Genomic DNA, 26,889 nt, shown 5'->3' with positions numbered 1-26,889 from the left:
AAAGCTCTATTTCTGTCTCATCAGACCACATGACCTTCTCCCATTCCTCCTCTGGATCATCCAGATGGTCATTGGCAAACTTCAGGCGGGCCTGGACATGCGCTGGCTTGAGCAGGGGGACCTTGCGTGCGCTGCAGGATTTTAATCCATGACGGCGTAATGTGTTACTAATGGTTTTCTTTGAGACTGTGGTCCCAGCTCTCTTCAGGTCATTGACCAGGTCCTGCCGTGTAGTTCTGGGCTGATCCCTCACCTTCCTCATGATCATTGATGCCCCACGAGGTGAGATCTTGCATGGAGCCCCAGACCGAGGGTGATTGACCGTCATCTTGAACTTCTTCCATTTTCTAATAATTGCGCCAACAGTTGTTGCCTTCTCACCAAGCTGCTTTCCTATTGTCCTGTATCCCATCCCAGACTTGTGCAGGTCTCCAATTTTATCCCCGATGTCCTTACACAGCTCTCTGGTCTTGGCCATTGTCGAGAGGTTGGAGTCTGTTTGATTGAGTGTGTGGACAGGTGTCTTTTATACAGGTAACAAGTTCAAACAGGTGCAGTTAATACAGGTAATGAGTGGAGAACAGGAGGGCTTCTTAAAGAAAAACTAACAGGTCTGTGAGAGCCGGAATTCTTACTGGTTGGTAGGTGATCAAATACGTATGTCATGCAATAAAATGCAAATTAATTACTTAAAATTTACTTAAAACTTAAAAATCATACAATGTGATTTTCTGGATTTTTGTTTTAGATTCCGTCTCTCACAGTTGAAGTGTACCTATGATAAAAATTACAGACCTCTATATGCTTTGTAAGTAGGAAAACCTGCAAAATCGGCAGTGTATATATTATTTACATTTAAGAGCAGCAGTAAAATAACAATAGTGAGGCTATATACAGGGGGTACCGGTACAGAGACAATGTGCGGGGGCACCGGTTAGTTGGGGTAATTGAAGTAATAGGTAGGTAGAGTTAAAGTGACATAGATAATAAACAGAGAGTAGCAGCAGCGTAAAAGGGGGGAGGGGGCCGACAATGCAAATAGTCTGGGTAGCCATTTGATTAGCTGTTCAGGAGTCTTATGGCTTGGGGGTAGAAGCTGTTAAGAAGCTTTTTGGGCCGAGACTTGGCATTCTGGTACCGCTTGTCGTGCGGTAGCAGAGAGAACAGTCTATGACAAGGGATGGCTGGAGTCTTTCACAATTTCTTTGGGCCTTCCTCTGACACCGCCTGGTATAGAGGTCCTGGATGGCAGGAAGCTTGGCCCCAGTGATGTACTGGGCCGTACACACTACCCTCTGTAGTGCCTTGCCAGGCAGTGATGCAGCCAGTCAGGATGCTCTCGATAGTGCAGCTGTAGAACTTTTTGAGGATCTGAGAACCCATGCCACATTTTTTCAGTCTCCTGAGGGGGAATAGGTTTTGTCGTTCCCTCTCCACAACTGTCTTGTTGTGCTTGGACCATGATAGTTTGTTGATGATGTGGACACCAAGGATCTTGAAGCTCTCAACCTGCTCCACTACAGCCCTGTCGATGAGAATGGGGGCATGCTCGGTCCTCCTTTTCCTGTAGTTCATAATCATCTCCTTTGTCATGGCATGATGACTCCTTGCTGTCCCCAGTCCACCTGGCCGTGCTGCTGCTCCAATTTCAACTGTTCTGCCTGAGGCTATGGAATCCTGACCTGTTCACCGGACGTGCTACCTGTCCCAGACCTGCTGTTTTCAACTCTCTAGAGACAGCAGGAGTGGTATAGATACTCTTAATGATCGGCTATGAAAAGCCAACTGACATTTACTCCTGAGGTGCTGATTGCTGCACCCTCGACAACTACTGTAATTATTATTATTTGACCATGCGGGTCATTTATGAACATTTGAACATCTTGGCCATGTTCTGTTATAATCTCCACCCGGCAAAACCAGAAGAGGACTGGCCACCCCTCATAGCCTGGTTCCTCTCTAGGTTTCTTCCTAGGTTTTGGCCTTTCTAGGGAGTTTTTTCAAGCCACCGTGCTTCTACACCTGCATTGCTTGCTGTTTGGGGTTTTATGCTGGGTTTCTGTACAGCACTTTGAGATATCAGCTGATGAACAAAGGGCTATATAAATACATTTGATTTTATTTGTCTTGATCACATTGAGGGAGAGGTTGTTGTCCTGGCACCACACGGCCAGGTCTCTGACCTCCTCCCTATAGGCTGTCTCATCGTTGTCAGTGATCAGGTCTACCCTTATTGTGTCATCGGCAAACTTAATGATGATGTTGGAGTCGTGCCTGGCCATGCAGTCATGAGTGAACAGGGAGTACAGGAGGGGACTGAGCACGCACCCCTGAGGTGCCCCCTTGTTGAGGATCAGTGTGGCGTATGTGGCGTTACCTACCCTTACCACCTTGTGGCGGCCCATCAGGAAGTCCAGGGTTTAGTATGATATGTTACGTTTTGTATGGTATGTATTAATTTGTGGATGTCCTTCAACCATTTCATATGATATGTTACGAATTTCAATTTGTATTATAAGTTACTCATTTGCAAAACGTACAATATGTTACGAATTTGCAAAACTTATGATATGTTACGAATTCTAGTTATGTGGCTAGTTGCTCGGCTAGGGGTTAGGGTTAGGGATTAGGGTTAAGTATAGGAGTTAGGTTAAAGGGTTAGGGAAAGGGTTAGCTAAAAGGGTTAAGGTTAGGGTTAGGCTTAGGGGAAGGGTTAGCTAACACGATAAGTAGTTGCAAAGTAGCTAAAAAAGTAATAAGTAGTTGAAAAGTTGCTAATTAGCTGACATGCTAAAACAGTCCATGATGAGATTTGAACTCAATAACCTTTTGGTTGCTTGACGTTCGCATTATATGCCCACCCACCCTACTTTTGTTTTTTGCCTTATGTAACCTTACAAAATGTAATATATTATAATAATTTGAGTGTCCCTGCTTTATGTTTACTATGTTACGTCTAGTCTATGAGACCAGGCTGGGGTATAGGAAGCAAGGGATAGAAAAGTGGGGGTTTTAATCAGGTTTGCATTGTCAAAGTAATTGGTGGTATGGAACAGAGTGGAGATGACCGCTGGCTCATGCGCTAAACTGTCGGTTTATTCGATTTTTGGGGCCTTTCATTTTGGGCTTACCATATTCTAGTTCTGGAGGGTTATTTCCTGGATTTGGAGTTAGCAGAAATGAGAAATGTACAAGGGGGTTTGTCATCTGACTAAAAGAGCTCAACACGACAGCGTTCTTAGATTTTTTTCTCAGTTGGTGCGAAATCTTTTTGTGAGTTGACTCTATCCTGGTGTAGTACATTGTCCTGGTTAAGGTTGTTGACACCCTTTTCGGAAGGTGGAAGCAAATTTCTGTTTTAACCTAAATAGACGTTACAACTTGAATTTGAGCTTGTCCAAACTGAGGTTTGGATATTTATTAAAGGAAGCAAGACACCTCTTTGTTGCTCTACAGACAAGCCCGTTACAACATTATAAACCTCTGTCTACAGCCTTTTTGGAGTTTCTGGTTTTGGACTTTGTTTGGGAACCACCACCATGCCTGTAATTGTACTGGAGGCCAGTGATCTGACCAGCCCTCTGTCTCTGGTGCGCATGTGGGCTCTCCTGTCCGGTTGCCTTACCTTCAGCCTGGTAGCCTCCCTGGTTCCCTCGGAGCTGACCTCTGACACCCACCAGCCCTCCTTCAGGATCCTCTGCATGTTCACCTGGTGCCTCTTCTTCATCCTCACCCTCCTAATCCACGTGGTCAACATCATCCAGTTCCACAGCCTGGTCCCCATCTCCTGGAAGAACCTGACCGTGACTGTGGCGGCTCTCGCCACCCTCATGACCCTCAGCGCCACAGTCACCTTCCCCTGGGCAGTCATGTGTCATGAAGGTGCCTGGCCCCGTCCTATTGCCGCCTCCTTGGCGTCGTGTCTCACCTTCCTGGCCTATGCAACCGAGGCCTATCTCATCCGCAACCAGACCCAGGACCAGAAGGGCTACATGGCCAGTGTGCCCGGCCTGCTCAAGGTGCTCCAGCTCTGGGGAGGATGTGAGATGATCGTCCTGGTGGTGGAGCAGGTCCGTGGAGCTTTGGTAAAAGTAGGGTTGGCAGCTGTGGGTTGGCAGCTATGGGTGTCTGGGGCGTGGTATGCCCTCTGTCTCCTAATGTCCCTGGGTACAGTGATGGTGGTTCTAGGGGACTGTGCTGGGCGATGCCCCCTGCCCTTTGACCGCCTGCTGGCTGGCTTCAGTCTGACAGGGGTGCTTCTCTATGTGGTCGCCACCATACTGTGTTTTACCAGAGTCCTGGAGCTACGGAAACGCGACCAAGACCTCACAGACAGGAAAACTGGGCCCACCCTTGTGGTCATGGAAGCGGTGATGGCCAGCATTACCCTGCTAGCTTACACAGTGGACCTGGCCTTCTCTATCAAACTGCTGCGGGATAGGAGTCATGCCTGAATAAGACACACCTGGATAGTTGACCTTCAGAACACATAGCATGTACATTATGGATATTAACTTAGTCATAGTGTATTATAGGAGAAGGGGACACATTTCCAAAGTCCATGAAATATTAACTTCTGTTGATGTCAATTTTATATTGATTCTAATCAGGGGTACTGAATGAAAAACAAATGTCATAGATATTTTCATGTACATTATCATGTGCACAGTGTTGGGAAGTAGTTTCAGGACATGTAATTCCACTAGCAATTCAACTACATTTTCAGTAGCATGGTGGTAGTTGAACTAAATTCAAGTCTTTGTCGTGTTTTCAGTAGTCAGTGACCTGTTTGCCATGTAGTGGTGTAGCTATTAGTACAACTTGGTGGTTCCACCTATTCGGTGCCTTTTGAGATGGTTTAACTTGGTGGAAAAAAACATGTTTGATTTCAACGAATTTGAACATTCTGTTATAAAGGGCACATGTTCAACTTAATAAAAAAACAAGTTTTCCTATGTGAAAAGGTTAAATAAATAAGAATGATTATAGTAAGTGCCTATTAAGTAACAGGGTTGACAGTAACGATTTCATCTTAAATCAGCCATGAATCCCCTTGTGACAGGTGGAATAGAAGCTTGTTGTGTGCAACAAGTAGCGGCAATTGAACGCCAGCGTCACTCAAACAATGTATGTGTTAAAACATTTCTAGCCTATCTATGAGTTACTGGGTTGACGTGTTATGCTCGACCCACTCAGTTTTCCACCACAAAAAAACAGAAATGACTAAAAAAAGAGTAGAGCCAGCCTACCTACGTTCACAGAGGATTGAATAGGTTACTTTCTAAATGTAATCCGTTAGTTACTAGTTACCTGTCCAAAACTCTAATCAGTAACGTAACTTTTGGATTACTTTAACTCAGTAACATAATTTGATTACTTTCCGTTACTTTTGGATTACTTTCCCCTTAAGAGGCATTAGAAGAAGACAAAATGAATCCATCAAATGTAGTTTGTGTGTCATCATAGTGGTCTCAGACTTGTGGTCAGACTCAGGTGGAACGAAGTTATGCTGCATTTGCAAACAAGTGGGAAGTGCGAATTTACCACATACGACTGGAAAAACCCCACTTTAACGACCCCCCCAACTGGTCGTTACTAGTGGGAAACTCGTCCATCATCCTGAGCTGCAACTTCTTTCACATGCTGACTTCTGACGACACCTATTAAAGACATTACCTTGATAGCAGCATTTTCTGCAGTTAAATGCAACAAAACATTATTCATAAAAAGCAATCTATTGATATGAATTTGAACACTATAATTACTTTACAAGCATGATAGCTGTATTAGTATATGCAGCTTGTTGGCCTTTGGCCAATCAGCAATTCTCAACGAGTTCAAAGTACATGAATGCATCCAACTGGTAGTTACGACTTCACAACTGGTAAATTCAGACCTCCCATTTGGTTAGAAAACAAGCATGAAACTTGCACCTTTTATCAATGCTGAATTGAATGTCATTGAAAAAACATAAAGGTGTCATAATGTATTTTTTTTCTGTAAACACCCTTTCTGAATTTAAAAGTAATCCAAAAAAGTGTAATCTAGTCTTCCAAAAGTATCTGTAATCCGATTACAATGATTTTTCTGGCAGCATAACCAATTACAGTTAAAAACATGTTTTAAATCAGATTACTACCCAACCCTGCTTTACCACTATTATTTGACTATTAGATGTTCAATATTTCCTTATTAAAAAAAACATTCAGCAGGAATAGTTTCACCATATTAAAACAAGAGTTTATTTCATGTAACAGGGTTGACCTTAAAATGAGGCACAGATTTCTTAAAATGAATCACTACTAACACGAAACAAATAATCATCTTTAGAAATGACAAAATAACTAAGGCTTTACAATGATGGTGAATAAATACTTGGATATATTTTGGGGTTAAGTGGGTTACAATCTTCCTGGAAGTCACAGTGGGTGCATGGAGTGTTATTTGAAAATGCTGGATTTTGGCACTTTAACAAATCTTTATTCAAATTAAAAAATTTGATTTATTGAATTCTCCATGTGGCCTATATTAAAGGGCACTTTATTGAAAATACGTTTTTTTAAAAATGTAATATTGGTGCACAATTTCTTCTTAAAATATCAAAAGGGATTCATTTCGTGGAACAACCTAACTACCAACTGCATTTCCTACATTAAAAAAAGGTTCTTAGATTTGTAAAATGAAGTTGAAATAATCAATAATTTTCATATATTGAAACGGACATAATACAAATACATTTGACTGATCCTGAGACAAACACATAAGAAGACTTCAGTCGAAGAGTAAAGTCATATTTCACTAACAGTGAGTGGGGCTTGACGGACTTGAGAGGCAGCGAGGACTTATTAAGGGAATAAATAAAAACAAGACAAACATTACATTTATTCTGTGTCACAACTCATTACCATAACCCCACCGGGGGAGTTGGTAGGCAGACAAACGTCATCACACTGCAGATTTCAGATACTGTGCCAACTGCCATGTTTCTTTCTGGGCAGAATGCTCTTTCAGCTTGTCTGCATGCAAGAGGCTTAGTGATTTCATTTAGAATACTTTGAGTTTGTAACGTATCTTGCTTGTGGTTCTGTATTTGAGAGATGAAAGATACAGAGTTAGGAAGGGAGTGATTGAATTGATTAAAGACATTAAGTACAAGCAAGGTATGGTGCGGAGTTCTTTCTCAATTCTCTTTGTTTATTTTTGGTATTGCCTAGGATTCTATAAGAGTTCGACTAGAGTCTGTGACTAATCTAAACATAGTCTAAATGTAATTTGTATAGAGTAAAAATGTGCATTAAATGTAATGTAGCTGTAATGTAATGTAGCTGTAATGTAGATTCCTGAGATGATTTTCTGTAGTGGATACAAAACATGTCCCAAATGTATTGGGAGAGTAGCAACAGTTATAAGTTATTAACACTAGATGGCGATGCTTTCATTACCATACAAGCCTTTATTCCAATCAGTGAAGTCCATTTAAATTGCACTTTTCTCAACCGAGGACAATCTCAAGCTGTGTGAAAGTCATAAAATGGGCACAGCTTTCAGGAGGTGGTGAAAAAAATCCAACTGTGATTTAAATTACGTCATGATCTTGATTGTATTCAATACCGCATCAATGTCATGGTCATCAAGTTAAAAAAAAAGAAAAATCAAATAGAATCCCATTATATTATATGAGAACAAGCAATTCCCACAAAAGTTATGTTTATTTTTCCAATGGATTCAATGACACAAATAATAATCTACTCTTTGAAATCAAGAGACGGACTGATGCATCATTTCAAGTGAATGCTGTGCATTTAGTGTGCGTGTTAGTGTATTTGATGGCTAGATAGTCAAGTACAATTATTTCTTATTTTTGGTAGTATTATGAGACAATCCACAGTGGAAAGACCTAGAGACCAAAGTTACAAAGTGTATCTGTGTGCTCTAACTGTGCTCCATTTATAATCTACAAAGGTCAATATCATTTTCATTTAACATTTTTCATAAACTTTTTATGTGTGACATGTATTTCAAGTCCATTTTATAGTCCTAAAATAAAAAATATTGGGAAACAATCCCAAAACTTCTGTATAATCAATCCCCGAACGGGTTCGTGTTGATGATCCTTCTTATCGACTTTGATTACTCTAGCCTTGGGAGACGTTAATGGGTTTTTTCACTCAGGAACTCTGTGCTTCGAGCAGTTAGCTGTCAACAGGCTGGGCATGAAATGAGGCTCAGACAACGACGCAGTACTTGGAAGTGATAACAATACAACGTTTTGTTACTGTCCGGTAAACTGTTCATATTCATTCAGTGGATTTTGTAATCCTGCTCGCTCGAGAGATGATGAACTCGGGACACGGTAAGCTCGCGTTTGATTAGGCAAAACACACCTCTTTATCGCAGTTTCAGTTTTGACACCTTTGGCTTTGTTGTCGTGAAATGTCACGTAGCCAGCGGTTTACATAGATTGTTTTCCACAAACGACTTCGTTGTTATTTCGTAAAACAAACCATTTCAATCAGGGGTTTCACAAGAGTGAATGTTGAAATGTAAAAGCGAGAGTTGTTTTGAGATTGACGTTTGCTAGCTACTAGTAACTAGCTAAGTTAGCTAGTCATTAGGTTTAGCTGCATCCAAAACTAAACTAGGGAGTTTACTAGGGCTTTGTTTCACCCATGGCTAAACGCTAGCGAGCAGCTGTTAGCTATCAAAGCTAGCAGTGTATGCATAGTTTATTGAACATAAGCTTACTAACCGATTAAACATTGCCCGTGTTTCCTTATAGTTAATAACATAAGCAGGAAGTTGCTTTCATATGTTTTAAATTGTTATTTGAAGCAACTAAAAAGCCAGATGGGTGGCGTTAGTCATTGCATACGTACAGTAGCTAGTTATACTGTTGTGGCCAACATTTTATCTCAAATGCAGACTATGGGCAAATTGGATTACATCTTTGGAAACATTTCTCACCTGAGCAAATGTTTGAGTGATGCCATGATGACAACCACATAGTTACACAACTTTTGACGAAAGTATTTGTGTGGCAAGTCCAACGTGAAATTTAGTGAGTGTGTGTGTGTGTTGTGCAATTTTACACGTTTTGATGTACAAATATCTATATGACCATTGTTGAATTGTTCTCTTTAGCAGGTCATTGAACACTATGGACATGTGAGAGTCGACTCTACATGAATGCAGACGCCGAGACAATGCTGGATTGAATGGCACTGAGGATACGAGGTAAGCACTTTGCCAGTAAATTTCAACTGATCAGTGATCCATTCTCTGTGACACAACTGACCTTTGAGAGAGAGGGGAAAGAAAATAAAACAGAAGGAGAAAGAGAGACACTGATTTATGTAACACACAGCCTTTATTCTATTGGAAACGATGGAGATTGCAGCAGCAGTCAAGGACAGGTTCTAGGCGAACCATAGTAAGACACACAGGGCGTGTGGTAATGGCTGGAGCAGAATGAGTGCAATGGTATCAAATATGTGTTTGATGCCATTCGATTCGCCCCTTTCCAGCCATTACTATGAGCCGTTCTCCCCTCAGCAGCCTCCGCAGATCAGCATGTCTCTTTTCAGCCCCAAAAAATACAAGGAAATAAACGTCATCACTGACATTCTCTGCTGCTGAGGCGAGGGCCAAATGCCCTCTGCTGTTTATTCTTTTTGAGCAGACCTGAGGTATTTGTCAGGTACCTTGAAATGGATTTGACCAATTGGCCAAGTGAAAAGTAAATGGCTGTCTGTGGCTGCCATTCAGCACTGTGATAAAATAAACACGTCAAATAAACAAGTCCTGTGAAATGATTATTCAACCGTTTTCCTTAAACAAATGTATCCCAAGAAAGACTCAGTTTGGGTTTCGCAACCTTTTGCACTTGTTGTTGGCCTAGGCTTGTTTATTTCATATTCAACAAGTATTTTCCCCCCAGGGTGTTTCCCATTGGCCTATATATAAGGGCTTATCTGTTTGTGCTATTGATCATATGTTTGTGCTATTGACAATTATGCGATGTCCTGATAGTGTGTGTGAAACCTGCTTAATGATCCACTGTTGGTTGCACCCTTTTTACACTGCCCTCGAGCATGAGTCATTTCAAGGGACCTCGTGTGTACTCAATACAATATTGTATGTGCTAGGCAAGCTACCGTTAGGCAAATTCTGAAATCAAATTCTACTAATTCCGACTCTACATCCTTTACTTCACTCTCGCAACACAGCACCTAGCCTAACACTAAGGCTATTAATAGAATTGCTGTGTGTTTTAGTCAAAAGCACTTTTCCCACATCCGAAAACTTCATCCGCACAAGAGACATGGCCTTGAGCAGCGTGAAATCCTCTGGATTTGTGTGTCGGGTTAGAGTTAGAACGTGTGAAAGCGAGAGAATGGATAGGGTGCCTTTAGCACCTGTTTTAAGACTCACTAAGCTTAGCCTAATTTGTGTAGCAGGTGCATCAGAAAGAGAAGTCACACCTGTCCATCAACAGCAAAACCGGAGGCATCGTGAAATAGATGTCTGTTATACAGTAGAAAGGGAAGTCAAAGCAAGCCTTCAGTTCCTGTCAAGCAAAAGCTGCCGTGAAACAAATCTGTTTGATTTTCCTCTGGTAGTCATGGCGACTGTTCATTTTGACCACATTGGCACATATGGTCGTGAGGTCGAAGTCTTAGAAGGTCTCATGTTAATTTTAGGGCAGATAGTGAGCCCCTACATAACAAGTTAGCAGAATGCTAACTGATTTGAGTACAGGCTGAAATGTTGTGTTTTTTTTCCAAGCCGAACACCCCATGCTTGTTATTTAACTTTGGCGACTGATGACGGATCTCCATCTATCCTGTTTTGCAATGTCATAGAACAGGTGTGTGTAGGCTGTTCTCTTCACAGTGCAGAGGCCTCCCTGTAGATTGCTGGTAATACCACACTGCGTTATTGTGCGCGAGAGTGTTGTTAGACTGGGAAAATGTGCTGCTTATCACAGTTTTATGCTGGGCCTACGGATTACACTGTTGACTCGGCACCTGTTCATGGCTTTGCCCCTGACTCACTACTTGGCCATCTGGCCGCCTAAATATTTCCAAGATGTTGGTCTATTTTTATACTCAGGCTCATTTCTCCTCCATCAGTCATCAAATTAGCATTCACACCATTTTGTAATGGCTCTTTATAGAGCAGAGCACTGAGTTGTTGACTCAACTGTACTGTTGTGTCTTGTTGCGTCATGGTCCACGTCACACGTTAGCCGTTCAGAGGCTGTAACAGGTGTGGCAGAAAGCTGAGCAATTGTGGAGGAACTTTCCCTTTACGCTAAGGCACAGAGGAGAAACTCAACACATTGCCCTTCCACAGCTGATCAAGTCCAACAGGCTCTTCCTATCAACCCGAGCATGTCTATGCAAATACAGGTCAACGCTGGTGACGTTTAACTCCTTGGAATGGCATTGTTGTTGGTTCTGATCTCAACAGGTTTGACTGGGATTAAGGCAGGAGGGCACAATGGTTCAATAAACAGGCATTTCTTTTGGCCTTGTTACCCATTTCCCTAGTAGTCATGAAATGCACTCTCTTATCAGATCAGACAGACATTTGTAGCGTTAGGTGCTTAGGCTAACTGAACCTTCATCTGAAGTGCAACCCAAAACAAATTATGCAAGTTTGTCTCTTATGAGGAAAAATACTTATCGATGTTTCTCAATGACTCATCGTTGTTGTGATTTGTGCTCTATGGAATGTGCTCATATGGAATGTGCTCTATGCAGAGCCTCATGTGAGAAATAGAGGAAGAAGTGCCAGTGCTTGAGTAATCTGTTTTGAAATATGCTTGATGCTAGTTGTCGGCCGTTTATATCACCATTTATTCTCCTCTTGGCAAGACCGACATTCTTCCCGGAAGGTGTTGAGGGCAATGCGGCGGAGGCAGCAGCAAAGTTAGGAGACGAGCAAACAGCCCTTTGCCTTATTTGTCTAAGAAAAGTGAGGAGAGAGGAAAATGTTCCCCCATCTAGTGGAACGCCTTCCCAGAAGAGTGGAGGCTGTTATAGCAGCAAAGGGGGACCAACTCCATATTAATGCCCATGATTTAGTTTGACGAGCAGGTATCACATACTTCTATCATGTAGTGCATGTCTAGCTACAGAAATAGAATCCGATCCTGCTTGTGTTGCCTGTTTGAGTTTTTGTTTAATAGCCTACTGATTCCGTGAGCAGCAAGCCTCACCCAACCACATGTCAGATAAACAATTTCACAAATTTGCCTGTTTTTAATATTTGCTGTAATAAAAAGGCTTTACACTTGTTTTCCGTTAGAACGGCCTCTGTGGTGTTTACACTTCAAAATGGTCAGAGAAATGATATTTATTATTATAATAATAGCCTAATAACCCTCCTTTGTCTTGATCTCCATTGTATTGTTATTATTGCTATTATGATCATTATAGTAAGTAGGCTAATGTCATTATCATTAGTATAGCAGCCTTGTATAGCCACCAACCATTGAACTTTAGTTCTTTATTTCAATACTTACAGTGCATTTGGAAAGTATTCAGAGCCCTTGGCTTTTCCCACGGTTTGTTACGTTACAGCCTTATTCTAAAATGGATTCATCTGTTTTTCCCCCTCATCAATCTACACAATAATCCATAAAGACAAATTAGAGAACTGTTTTTTTTAGACATTTTCCCCCAAAAAACACACTCTTTCGTCTATGTAAGGTCCCACAGTTTGTTATAATGAATTTATTCATGTGATTGTGATACACTATATGTCAGACCCTATTGGTCACGTGCATGCGATGCATTCATGTGTCATATTAAGAGAGCAAGGGTTGAGTGAATAGGGAATGTTTTTACTAAACAAATGACGGATTTCAGTAACAGTCAAAAATTTCTGTAATTATGTTGCAGCTTTAGCATCATGGACAGCGAGATTAACACTGATTTTCTGTGGTGGTCGCTGCAGCAGGGAGGAGAGAGAGAGACAATGGGTGTTAGTCACTTGCTTTCATTTGTATTTTTATTACACAACGCAGCAAGTCTGAGCCTGACCTAGCACAATCAAATCAATTGCGGTCGGACTCCCTTTAGCCTTTCTGTGTGTCTTCATTTTTTAAAATCAAACCGTGTGCTTAAAGCATCAGACAATCTCAGTGGCTATAGTTGATTTGATTAAAACACATCTATATACATCAACTGAAGACACCTGGCTGAGACTTCCAATCACAGCGGATCACATTGTCCATTCTGTTAACAGGCCCCTCCAACACCAATGAAGATTATTTCAATATGGCAGCTATTCATTTGGTCTTCATAGCTCAGTGATTCCTCGTACTCCTGAGAGCGCTCTTGTCTTTTCCCCAGGTCTCTGAAGACAGTTGTTTGTGCAGATGGGGTCAATGCCCTCTGAGTTCCCTCAGAAATAATGACCATTACAGAAACATGTCAACCTGTTAGCTATGAGCGATAACAGAGGTGGGTCAGGCATAGTCTCTGTACCTAGCAACAGGCCGTCCATCATCTCCTACCCCCTAGGATACAATTACTTGTTTACCAGGAGAAACAGCGCTGATACAAGGAGGGAAATAGATATAGACAGAGTATAAATGCTACTTCCCAAGCCAATGTCTCTTTTTAAAAATGGAGATGGCGAGGCAAGCAGTGATTAGTTGCTTTCGTTCCCAGACGAAAGCAGACACAAATAGAGATGTCTCATCCCAGAAAGCCGAAGCACAGACAGATGAACTGTTATTTTGGACCCGAGCTGTGTCATTCCAGATCCTTCAGTACACGATGCCACTACCTAAGTGATTAGTCATGGATATTTCTTGGCAGCTCAGTCCATTTCAGAACACATTAGTCACTTTCACTATTGATCAAAGTACCAGAGTTCATCATTAACAGTCAGCTTAGAAATGCCTAGCCCCTTTGGTTTCTGCTATATACGGTGTTATTAGCAGTGCAGTATCACAAACTATTGATTGTTCTTCCATGTTGGTTTGTTCCTCATTTCCTACAGTCTGTCTAGCTAGGTATCAGTTCTTCAGCACTGTTGTCCGCTGTAGCGTACGGTTGCCTTGGAAGTTGGCTGTTGTGGAACTGTGTCAAAGTGGCAGGAAAACCAAATGACTCCAGACAGATAGGCTTTCACTCTCTTAGGTGTGTGTCCGTGTTTGCACACTTTCACTTGTATGCGACTGTGCGTTCATGTGCTTGTGTATCTGGATGACTGAGTGTGTCGATTAGCCAAGGGGGAGACAAAGTTGGAAGGATTAGAGTCCGTGTTGGTGAACACTGCAGCAGTAGACGGCTGGACAGAAAGGCCAAGAAGATCATCAAGGACCGCAGCCTCCCGAGCCACGGCCTGTTCACTCCGCTACCATCTAGAAGGCAGAGACGGTACAGGTGCATCAAAGCTGGGACCGAGAGACTGATAGAAGCTGTTTATCTCCAGGCCATCAGACTGTTAAACAGTCAACACTAGCCCGGCATCCGCCCAGTACCCTAACCTGAACCTTTTTCTTTGTAGTAATGGTGCAAGCATGACAGTCATGAATCTGCTCTATGTATTCTCCATGGTACTCGGGCTGGGGTACAGTTAAGTAATCATTGTAACAATTATCATCTGGTGTTTTTTTGGGCACTCTGGTGCTCCTAAATTAAAATTCCAATTCACACAGCAAAATATTTTTAGGTGCAAATGTGAGTAAAATTGTTGCACTTTAGAGCCCTGATACTGTGTATACACACAATTTGGTAAAAGACCAAGTCCATATTGTGACAAGAACAGCTCAAATAAGCAAAAAGAAACGACAGTCCTTCATTACTTTAAAACATGAAGGTCAGTCAATGCGGACAATTTCAAGAACTTTGAACATTTCCTCAAGTGCAGTCGCAAAAACCATCGAGCGCTATGATGAAACTGTCTCTCATGAGGACCGCCACAGGAAAGGAAGACCCAGAGTTAGCTCTGCTGCAGAGGATAAGTTCGTTAGAGTTAACTGCACCTCAGATTGCAACCCAAATAAATCCTACACAGAGTTAAAGTAACAAACATCTTAACATCAACTGTTCAGAGGAGACTGCGTGAATCAGACCTTTATGCTTGAATTGCTGCAAAGAAACACCTACTGAAGGACAACAATAAGAAGAGACTTGCTTGAGCCAAGAAGCACGCGCAATGGACATTAGACCAGTGGACATCTGTCCTTTGGTCTGATGAGTCCAAATTTGAGATTTTTGGTTTCAACTGCTGTGTTTGCGAGACGCAGAGTAGGTGAATGGATGATATCTGCATGTGTGGTTCCCACCGTGAAGCATGGAGGTGTGGGGGTGCTTTGCTGGTGACACGGTCTGGGATTGATTTAGAATTCAAGGCACGCTTAACCAGCATGGCTACCACAGCATTCTGCAGCAATACACCATCCCATCTGGTTTGGGCTTAGTGGGACTATAATTTGTTTTTGAACAGGACAAGGACCCAAAACACACATCCAGGCTTTGTAAGGGCTATTTGACCAAGGAGAGTGATGGAGTGCTGCATCAAATGACCTTGCCTCCACAATCACCCAACTTCAACCCAGTTGAGATGGTTTGGGTTGAGTTGGACTGCAGAGTGAAGGAAGAGTAGCCAACAAGTGCTCAGCATATGTGGGAACTCTTTCAAGACTGTTGGAAAGTTATACCTCATGAAGCTGGTTGAGAGAATGCCAAGAGTTTGCAAAGCTGCCATCAAGGCAAGGGGTGGCTACTTTGAGGAATCTAAAATATATTTTGATTTGTTTAACACTTGTTTGGTTACTACATGATTCCATATGTGTTATTTAATAGTTTTGATGTCTTCACTATTATTCTACAATGTAGAAAATAGAAAAACCCTTGAATCGAGATAGGTTGGGTGTGTCCACATTTTTGACTGGTACGCTATATATATTTATATTTCGGACTCTGGTCCGGAAGCTAATTTCCTGCAATTCTATCCATTTTGCAATGGGCTTTTGTACTGTGCAATTAAATACTGTAATGATATTTATATGACTGTTCATTGCATTTTAGTTACACTGTTTATACGCACTGAGTTTTTATTTATATACTGGATTCTTGACATAGCTCACTCTAATATATCTACAACTGTACATATCATTCTTAGCACATCTTGTGTGTTTGCATACAGTTGAAGTCGAAGTTTACATACACCTTAGCCAATTACGTTTAAACTTAGTTGTTCACTATTCCTGACATTTAATCCTAGTAAAAATTCCCTGTCTTAGGTCAGTTATTATCACCACTTTATTTTAAGAATGTGAAATGTCAGAATAATAGTGGAGAATGATTTTATTTCAGCTTTAATTTTTTTCATCACATTCCCAGTGGGTCAGAAGTTTATACACACCCAATTAGTATTTGGTAGCATTGCCTTTAAATTGTTTAACTTGGGTCAAATGTTTTGGGTAGCCTTCCGCAAGCTTCCCACAATAAGCTGGGTGAATTTTGGCCCCTTCCTCCTGACAGAGCTGGTGTAACTGAGTCAGGTTTGTAGGCCTCCTTGCTCGCACACGCTTTTTCAGTTCTGCCCACAAATTTTCTATAGGATTGAGGTCAGGGCTTTGTGATGGCCACTCCAATACTTTGACTTTGTTGCCCTTAAGCCATTTTGCCAGAACTTTGGAAGTGTGCTTGGGGTCATTGGTCGCAAATGGGTCTTCCAAATGGACAATCTTTAACTTCCTGACTGATGTCTTGAGATGTTGCTTCAATATATCCACATATTTTTCCTGCCTCATGATGCCATTTATTTTGTGAAGTGCACCAGCCTCTCCTGCAGCAAAGCACCCCCACAACATGATGCTGCCACCTCCGTGCTTCACGGTTGGGATGGTGTTCTTCATCTTGCAAGCATCCCCCTTTTTCCTCTGAACATAATGATGGTCATTATGACCAAACGGTTCTATTTTTGTTTCATCAGACCAGAGGACATTTCTCCAAAAAGTACAATCTTTGTCCCCATGTGCAGTTGCAAACTGCTGCACCCGCTATATCATCTGCTAAACTGTTTACATGACCAATCAACTTTGGTTTGATTTGAGATGGATACCCACAAATCTTAGACAGGAGGACTACTGCCGGAGCTTCTCATTTAACTCCCCTAAACATAACAAGGCTTCTTATCACAGCCAGAAAGCTAGAAAACTCCTAGGTTTGCTTGAAGTAGACTAGTTGATAATGATCAACTTGAGTAGTTTTTTCTATGTAATACCTGGTGTGACATCTGGTGTCTGCATCCACAGCCAATTGGACACCTCATCAGAATCGAGTTGTTTTGGAATCAGTTTCAGTTAGTATCTGAATAACAGACGTATCAATATGTGTTTTATCACACCCGGAGTGAGTCATCCAAGAGTTGTAAAATACATTGTTTTAGCGTGCCAAAACTAGTAAATCCAGTCAGTTTTATAAGAATGTCTGATGAAGTTCATATTGTTCCACTTGGTTTTTATATAGTTGGATATGAAACATGTCCAACTTAATTTATTGCCTTTGTCAACAGTGTCAGAAAAACGTTGTACCCCATAAACTGTTGTACAGTGCGTAGTTTCCACCCTGGTACAGCAATTAAAACTAGAGGCCGACCGATTGTGATTTTTCAACGCCGATACCGGTTATTGGAGGACCAAAAAAGCCGATACAGATTAATCGGCCGATTTAAAAAAAATATATATATATATTGCAACCTTCCGGTTACTAGTCCAACGCTCTAACCACTAGGCTACCCTGCCGCCCCATATATATATATATATATATAGGGTATAGGCAGGGTAGCCTAGTGGTTAGAGCGTTGGACTAGTAACCGGAAGGTTGCAAAGTTCAAACCCCGGAGCTGACAAGGTACAAATCTGTCGTTCTGCCCCTGAACAGGCAGTTAACCCACTGTTCCTAGGCCATCATTGAAAATAAGAATTTGTTCTTAACTGAGAACATATGAAAGCTGGTGGTTCCTTTTAACATGAGTCTTCAATATTCCCAGTTAAGAAGTTTTAGGTTGTAGTTATTATAGGAATTATAGGACTATTTCCCTCTATACCATTTGTATTTCATTAACCTTTGACTATTGGATGTTCTTATAGGCACTTTAGTATTGCCAGTGTAACAGTATAGCTTCCGTCCCTCTCCTCGCTCCTCCCTGGGCTCGAACCAGCAACACTAAGACAACAGCCACCATCGAAGCAGCGTTACCCATGCAGAGCAAGGGAAACAACCACCCCAAGGCTCAGAGCGAGTGACGTTTGAAACACTATTAGCGCATGCTAACTAGCCAGCCATTTCACTTCGGTTACACCAGCCTCATCTCGGGAGTTGATAGGCTTGAAGTCATAAACAGCGCAATGCTTGAAGCACAACGAAGAGCTGCTGGCAAAACGCACGAAAGTGCTGTTTGAATGAATGTTTACGCGCCTGCCTCTGCCTACAACCTCTCAGTCAGATACTTGTATGCTCAGTCAGATTATATGCAACGCAGGACATGCTAGATAATATCTAGTAATATCATCAACCTTGTGTAGTTAACTAGTGATTATGATTGATTGTTTTAATAAGATACGTTTTATGCTAGCTAGCAACTTACCTTGGCTTACTGCATTCGCGTAACATGCAGTCTCCTTGTGGAGTGCAACGAGAGAGAGGTAGGTCGTTTTTGCGTTGGATTAGTTAACTGTAAGTTTGCAAGATTGGATCCCCCGAGCTGACAAGGTGAAAATCTGTTGTTCTTCCCCTGAATGAGGCAGTTAACCCACCGTTCCTAGGCCATCATTAAAAATAAGAGTTCTTAACTGACTTGCCTAGTTAAATAAAGGTATAAAATGTTGTTTTTTATTTATTTTTTAAATCGGCAAATCGGCGTCCAGAAATACCGATTGTTATGAACTTGAAATCGGCCCTAATTAATCGGCCATTCCGATTATTCGGTCGACCTCTAATTAAAACTGCTCCAAGTTTCTAAGTGGAAACGAAGCTCCCATATCACAATAATTAGCCTAGACTATGTAGACCATGCCCCCTCAAACGAGAACTGCAATTGTTATGTCTGGAATTATAGCTTTAGTTCAAAGGAGCTCACCTGTGAGTAGCCTTTGTGTTTAATAACAACAGCGTGAACTCTTGAACCCTTGGTTCAACTTGGTAGTCAGTTGCAGACCCAAATGGCTCTGGGTGTCGGCTCAGCCATAGGGAGAAGAAATTAACATTGTAGCCTACCTGTAGCCGTAATGGTTGACTGTGCCAACAGCCAAGGTTGTCTAGCTGCGTCGCCCATGTAACCAGAGCAGTGGAACAAGATCCCTGTGTGTCGGCAGCGTAGCAGTTCTGTCGCTGTCAAGGCCGTGTAGCTCTTTCAAAGATAATGAGGGCCTGTTTAGGAAGTTGAGTGGTAGTTAAGTGAGGAGTGCATTATTTAACATGAACGACATGAGGGGTCAATGAACCAATATAGCTCACATTGATTCAGCCTAAAGTGTGCATGTTAAATCCTTTCCCCTCCACTGGAGCCATGGAATTCTGTAAGTGACTTTGACAATCAGGGTTCCCATTCTTTCTCTTTAATCAAATACATTTTTATTTGTCACATGCGCCGAATACAGCAGGTGTAGACCTTACTGTGAAATGCTTACTTAGGAGCCCTTAACGCTATTTCTTGAACTGAATTGTTGGTTAAGAAAATATTTACTAAATAAACTCAAGTAAAAAATGAAATTAAAAGTAACACAATAAAATAACGAGGCTATATACAGGGTGTAGTTTGTTAACAAGAAATTGATGCAGTGGTTAAAAAACAAGTTTTAATCACTCCAACCTAAGTGTATGTAAACTTCTGACTTCAACTGTAGGTATTACAGACTCGGTCAGGGAGAGGTTGAAAATGTCAGTGAAGACACTTGCCAGTTCCGCGCATGCTCTGAGTACACATCCTGGTAATTCGTCTGGCCCCGGGGCCTTGTGAATGTTGACCTGTTTCAAGGTCTTGCTCACATTGGCTATGGAGAGCGTGATCACACTGTCATCCGGAACAGCTGGTGCTGTCATGCATGCTTCAGAATTGCTTGCCTCGAAGCGAGCATAAAAGGCATTTAGGCCGTCTGGTAGGCTTTGTTACTTACATATTGAAACCAATACCCTTGGCTTGCTATAGAAATGTAGTGCCCTATAAAATCTGTTTTTATGCCCTATAAAATCCTCATTCCGTTTTGTTTTTCCTGGTTTAAGTTTTTCACTTTCAAAATAGAAAAACTATTTTATTTTATGGTTTTGGTACAAAACGGTACTTAAACTACATCATTAGACCAGTTTTGAGTTCTGGGAAAAAATCTATGAAAGTGATATCATTCTGCTAGGTAGGCATAGGCTTCTTCGTAGTTAGCATTTCTTTGAGAATTTTGGGGTAAAAGCCTTTCCATCTACCAGCAGATGGTTTTAGTTCTTTTACTACAACGAAAAATTTACACCAAAGAAAACAAGTGAAAGACAAAACAGTACAGTTTAAAAAAAACAGGTTATCATTAGCATTATCGCTAACGGCTACACAAAGTGTAGACTAGACACCCACAACACACACTAACGGGCATTCCTGTGCCGTTGCAGGAAAAGTCCTGTGATTAACTTAGGCAAATTCAACGAATGGTCTAATAAGTTCAATACATTTAAGGCTCTGTTCAATCAGATCCACTTCAGGCAACGTCTGCATAGCGGATGTTTTGGCAGTGTCGAGGTGGAACTGCATCAGAGCTGTCAAATCTACAAGCGGCTCCTGTCATTAGAGGACATTTGTCTTTGGCTGCACGTAGTTGCATTATGTGAAATCCCATGCAGCCTTATTTACATGTTAGAACACTGGAATGTGAGATGTAATCTACACCTCCATTAGGCTGATAGAAATCCTCATTTTTTTCGTTACGCATTTTTTTTCAATTGGAGCGTAATTATTTCTACATAGGCTACATTTTCGCGATTGGGTGATCACTGATTTTGACAACTACCATACAGTTCCGACACCGCCAAAACATCTGCTATGTGGGTTGGTGTCTGCTATCGCCATGTAATGCTTGCCTCTACTAAGTTCAATAAAAAATATTAAATTGTTGAATTCCCTTTTTAATGTCTGGATTCTGTGAATCAGTCTGCGTTTTCCACAATGTGGATTTTTATAAGGCCCTAGAAATGGTCTGATGAATTCACCTGCAATCTATATCTTTACCTTGAGACTCAGACTTCAGATCTATGTTGTGTTCGTACATATCCAACATTACTAGATGCACTGTGGACTTGGGATGTCAGCGATATGGATGGTTTGGAAGATACATGTGGAGGGACAAGCCAAGAGCATGTTTTTGGGGTTGTTAACCTCGAGTGACAGCTTGTTTTATATTAGCATATGGTCAGGGTCGTCACGAAGGACCAGTGAACCGTGCCGGAGGCCGCTGGCGAGCAAGAAGGGACATGGAGGACCACCCTCCAGCTCTCTCTCTCTGTCGCTCTGCCTCTGTGTCTCTCTCTCTCTGTGTCTCTGTCTCGCTGATGGGCACGTCATGAGCACTCTCTCTTTGCCTCTCATAAGTTCTCACATCTAGCGTCCTGCACTAAGTGTCCCTTGTCTTAGTGGGCACTGGTCATGGCGTCACATACTGTACCCATGCCAGCCAGCCCCTTTCTCACTGAAAAGAATAACTGAACCACAACAATACCAGAAATGTTGTTTGGAATGTATTGGACATCTATTGAACCTTTTTATCTGTGTAATAATGTAGCCATTTGGAAAGAAATAGGCTACTGTTATGTAAATAGCAGCTCAAACATGCGATAGGTTACCGTTAGGCCTGCAGCATGTTTGTTAATGCTGTTGGGCTTTTGTATAGACCAGTGGGTAGTGTGCACAGTAGTGAATGTACGGTACAGTATCAGGCCTGGGGGAGAAGTATCAGGCCCTCACCCGGACCTTTCCTGTTTAAAGAGAGCAAGAGAGAACTTCTCTAAACATCAGGTCCGTTTACGTCATTTTTTTCTACAGACTTCTAACTATTCTGGGTAACTGAGCACGCTCTCCATTCAAGCCCTGGCCCAGAGCATTGCCCCTGGCAGCAGTGACACAGCTTTTCCCTGGAAGATGCCTCAGGAACACAGTCGGCTCCTTGTTTACAAGTGTCTCTTTGAATTGGTAGTTAGTGAGGCTTGAAGAAACGTCCTGCACGACTGCTATCCCCACACCACCACCACTACTACATCCTCCTTCCAAAAATACTGTTTAAAGCCTGTGCACATTCACTCTTGAAGTGGTATTTTCAGTATGAGGGAGTTCTGACTGCATTGACAGGCTGCCCTGTGGTGATCCTGTCTCATTGACTGGGGTATTTTTACCCAGCCTGTTAGCACTGGCCGGTGCATCAGAAAACATGCACACTGGTTTTAAACTGGCTTGTGTGTCAACACGCTTTCTCTCTCTCACACACACTTTCTCGCTTTCACTCTCTCACAAACATGTTTATTCATGCACACTAGTACACACTTACTGGTAAATACAACATATGCGAACAGTCATTCCTCCAGCTCTCTGATCCTCTCATCTAGTGTTCTCTGTGGAGAGACACACACACACACACAGCCAGGTCTAAAGCAGGCAGCCAATGGCAGGTGTTTTAGCATCTGTGTGGGAGTGTGTGTGGGAACTGTCAGGTGGTCTCAAGTTTTCTAAAAGTGTCAAACAACAATGTCCTTAGCATGTGGGTGGTAGAGCAGCTTGTCTTCTGTCCCCTGTATTTACTGGCCGACACTGTCATCAGTTTGTTTTAGCTAGCTGTGCTCAAGCATTAGTCAATGAAGCTTGTCTTCTTCCCTTGTCAATCGGAGCCGTGTATGTTAACACTGGCACACAGGTTGTACTCTCACAATCAAACACTTCGTATAAGGTAATGAATGTCAAATCAAATTGTATTTGTCACATGCGCCGAATACAACTTACAGTGAAATGCTGACTTACAAGCCCTTAACCAACAATGCAGTTTTAAGAAAATCCCTAATTAAAAAAGAGCAGCAGTAAATAACAATAGCGGGGCTATGAACAGGGGGTACCGGTACAATGTGCGGGGGGGGGGGGGGGGCGGCGGCATCTGTCTCGAGGTGAATTATGTTAATGTAGGTAGAGTTATTAAAGTGACTATGCTTTTACAATTTCTTTGGGCCTTCCTCTGACGCCTGGTATAGATGTCTTGGATGGCAGGCAGCTTAGCCCCGGTGACGTACTGGGCCGTACACACTACCCTCTGTAGTGCTTTGTGGTCGGAGGCCGAGCAGTTGCCATACCAGGCAGTGATGCAACCCGTCAAGGTGCTCTCGATGGTGAGCAAAACCTTTTGAGGACCCATGCCTAATCTTTTCAGTCTCCTGAGGGGGAATATGTTTTGTCGTGCCCTCTTCACAACTGTCTTGGTGTGCTTGGACCATGTAAGTTGTTGGTGATGAGGACGCCAAGGAACTTGAAGCTCTCGACATTCTCCACTACAGCCTCGTCGATGAGAATGGGGGCATGCTCGGTCCTCCTTTTCCTGTAGTCCACAATCATCTCCTTTGTCTTGATTCCATTGAGGGAGAAGTTGTTGTCCTTGCACCACAGGTCAGGTCTCTGACCTCCCTATAGGTTGTCTCATCGTTGTCGGTGATCAGACCTACCCCTGTTGTGTCATCAGCTAACTTAATGATGATGTTGGAGTCGTGCCTGACCGTGCAGTCATGAGTGAACAGGGAGTACAGGAGAGCACACAACCCTGAGGGGCCCCGGTGTTGAGGATCAGTTGGGCAGATGTGTTGTTGCCTACCCTTACCACCTGGGGGCTGCCCGACAGGAAGTCTAGGATCCATTTGCAGAGGGAGGTGTTTAGTCCCAGAGTCTTTAGCTTAGTGATGAGCTTTGAGGGCACTATGGTGTTGAACGCTGAGCTGGAGTCAATGAATAGCATTCTCACATAGGTGTTCCTTTTGTCCAGGTGGGAAATGGCAGTGGAGTGCAATAGAGATTGCATCATCAGTTTATCTTTATTGATTTATTTTTTATTTCACCTTTATTTAAACAGGTAGGCTAGTTGAGAACAAGTTCTCATTTGCATCTGCGACCTGGCCAAGATAAAGCATAGCAATTCGACACATACAACAACACAGTTACACATGGAATAAACAAAACATAGTCAATAATACAGTAGAACAAAAGAAAACGAAAAGTCTATATACAGTGAGTGCAAATGAGGTAAGTTAAGGAAGCTCGTGCTACGCGTGGGTGCTGCTACGGTGACCAGTGAGCTGAGATAAGGCAGGGCTTTACCTTGCAGAGACTTGTAGATAAACTGTAGCCAGGGGGTTTGACGACGAGTATGAAGCGAGGGCCAACTAACCAGGTCGCAATGGTGGGTAGTGTATGGGGCTTTGGTGACAAAACGGATGGCACTGTGATAGACTGCATCCAGTTTGTTGTGTAGAGTATTGGAGGCTATTTTATAGATGACATCACCGAAGTCAAGGATCGGTAGGATGGTCAGTTTTACGAGGGTATGTTTGGCAGCATGAGTGAAGGAGGCTTTGTTGCGATATAGGAAGCCGATTCTAGATGTAATTTTGGATTGGTTGGTTGGTGCGATATGCAAATTGAGTGGGTTTCTGGGATAATGGTGTTGATGTGAGCCATGACCAGGCTTTCAAAGCATTTCATGGCTACATTTAGGCAGGTTATCTTAGATTTTTTTGGGCACAGGGACTATGGTGGTCTGCTTGAAACATGTTGGTATTACAGACTCGGACAGGGAAATGTTGAAAATTTTACTTTTAGCACTAAAGAAGTAGCCTATCAGGACTAAGGTGAAGGGGAGTGTAAGTTCATCCTAGATCTGTGCCAACTGCCAACTTCTAACCAGAGCATAGAAGGTTTCTATACTCTCCTTACTATATCAAAAGACACAATTTCACTGCCCGGCATTTCTCTATCCTTCCCCCGCTAGTTTGACCACAGCAAGTCTGTTGGGTGAGGGAGGCTTGCTCGACTAAGATTGTCCTGACTCCAGACAGTGGTCAGGTGTAAGCACACTCACAGGCCTTTCTATCTTCCTTTACCTCACCTGTCTATTCCCCCTCTTCTTTCTCTCCTCTCTCTCCCTTCAACACCCTCCTTCACTATGCGTTCTTTCTCTCTTCGTTTCCCTACCTCCAATCCCGTCCTCCCTCTCTCAGGTCCTGACCTTGTACTTCAAGAAGACACACGCAATACTATCAGCTCAGTCAGTGTTAGCTAAGCTCCAGCATACTGTGCTGCTTACACCTATTCAGCCGACCGCCCCTCTCTCCCATAATCCCCTCTTTCTTATACCCTGCCTGTGCTCTGTGTCAATGGCATTAGCACAAAGGCATTTTCATACCCAGCAGACTCGCACCCACCATTTCAATAGAATTGGAAAAATTATTACGCCGTATGCTTTTATTCTACATTCTATCTCCACTCTGGTTTTAGAGGCCCGTCTTGCAGTTTATTGCACATTTTCTGTGTATTACATCATGTAAGAGCACAAAAGCATCACTGAGAGAGAGCAACAAACATGTTTTTACTTCCCATTTCCTCCTTTCAACACCTTTCGGTAGTGTTATCTTAAATACCCTGGTAAATTGCCTTTTCAAAGGCGGCAGCAACAGGAATTGTTCACGACACATGGGGAGAGGATGCTTTCACCAATAACCAGAGGCTTTGGCTTTGTGTTGGGTTGTGTGGGTTGTCATTGCTTTGGGGGTTTCAGTAAGTGACTCAGCAGGTAGTTGCTGTATTAGCAAAGAGAGGTTGAATAAGTAAAGAGGGATAGTAGTGTGGGGGGATTATTGGTAAACCCTGCCTAGGAAACATGGGCTGGCATTACACAATCTCTCCAACAGGCCCTGGAAGGAATGAAAGTTAACATATGTAGGCTTTATCGTTTTATGTTTGTCTCGAGCAAGTTTGGTTGGTGAGATACGGTATCCGTTGGTCCCTTTGGGATTGGTAATGGAAGGTAGGTTTTACTCAAAGAACACTGAAACGCTTTGCTTTGGCCAATAGTGTTGTCCTCTGAGTTGCGTATAGATTTAAATGAATTTTAATACATTTCTCAACATATCCTTGAGCCCTAGGAACTTGAGGACAACCACCAAGCTCCTGTCAAGCCTCTGCAAAACAATGGCGGCGCTGCACATTCTGACTTCATCTTGACTCACCCCACCCCCTTCAGACTTTTTCTCTCACCACTTTTTCCTAATGTCCCCTGAATGCTAGCTGCCAGAATTATCATGTTTATTCTGGATTGCCATTTGGAAAAACAGCGTTTGACATTTGAGAAGGCCTCGGAGGGGGCTGGTGACGTGAGGCTATTGTGCCATCCCTCCCTCTAGCAGCCTGTTATTTCTGTCACATGGCAGACATAAGATGACTTGCACAAATACCCCTCTCCTGAGGGTAAGACAAGCTACCATGGAAACAACATTATTTCAGAAGTTTATGGCTGTCAGACCCAAGGCAACATGCTATTAACGCTCAGAAAGGATGAGACTAACTCCTTGTCCATTGCCAGGGCAAATGTTCTATATTTACCCAAAGAGCAGTATCAATAGCCTTGGGCAGTTTTTTAACCCAGGATAATACTACTATCAACATGCAGCGTGAGCCTATAATGCTGTCCCTAGTGGTTGAACCACAGGAAAGAACATCAAAATACTGGTGGTATTCCCTGCTCAGTCCCTCCTATGCCATCAAACCAAGTGAACCTTTTTTCCCACTAGATACCAGCTCAGAATGGTTTGATGTGGTTCATTTTCAAGTGTGAACTGAGAGCAGGGCTGTTGAAAGAAT

General features: G+C 42.5%; 2 protein-coding genes across 4 annotated transcripts in view; both read left to right on the top strand.

Moving 5' to 3' along the window:
* Positions 1–3,007: 3,007 nt before the first annotated feature.
* LOC115142618 (myeloid-associated differentiation marker-like) lies at positions 3,008–7,155 on the top strand. Its single transcript, XM_029682215.2, has one exon. It carries the CDS (start codon positions 3,540–3,542, stop codon positions 4,452–4,454), a length of 915 nt encoding a protein of 304 aa, XP_029538075.1. The 5' UTR covers positions 3,008–3,539; the 3' UTR covers positions 4,455–7,155.
* A 1,004-nt stretch (positions 7,156–8,159) lies between these two features.
* Positions 8,160–26,889, top strand: part of LOC115142607 (testis-expressed protein 2-like) — a 61,736-nt gene continuing 43,006 nt past the window's right edge. For 2 of the 3 annotated variants that reach the window (XM_029682195.2, XM_029682192.2), the window contains exons 1-2: positions 8,160–8,353; positions 9,142–9,234. The gene's annotated coding sequence lies outside the window, so the exon portion shown is untranslated. The remainder of the gene's footprint in view (positions 8,354–9,141; positions 9,235–26,889) is intronic. The other variant, XM_029682193.2, reaches the window with a different exon arrangement.

The sequence above is a fragment of the Oncorhynchus nerka genome, linkage group LG15, assembly GCF_034236695.1.
Source record: "Oncorhynchus nerka isolate Pitt River linkage group LG15, Oner_Uvic_2.0, whole genome shotgun sequence".
NCBI lineage: Eukaryota > Metazoa > Chordata > Actinopteri > Salmoniformes > Salmonidae > Oncorhynchus > Oncorhynchus nerka.
The sequence above is the reverse complement of the archived record's forward strand: the minus strand, read 5'-3'. Positions and strand labels throughout refer to the sequence as shown.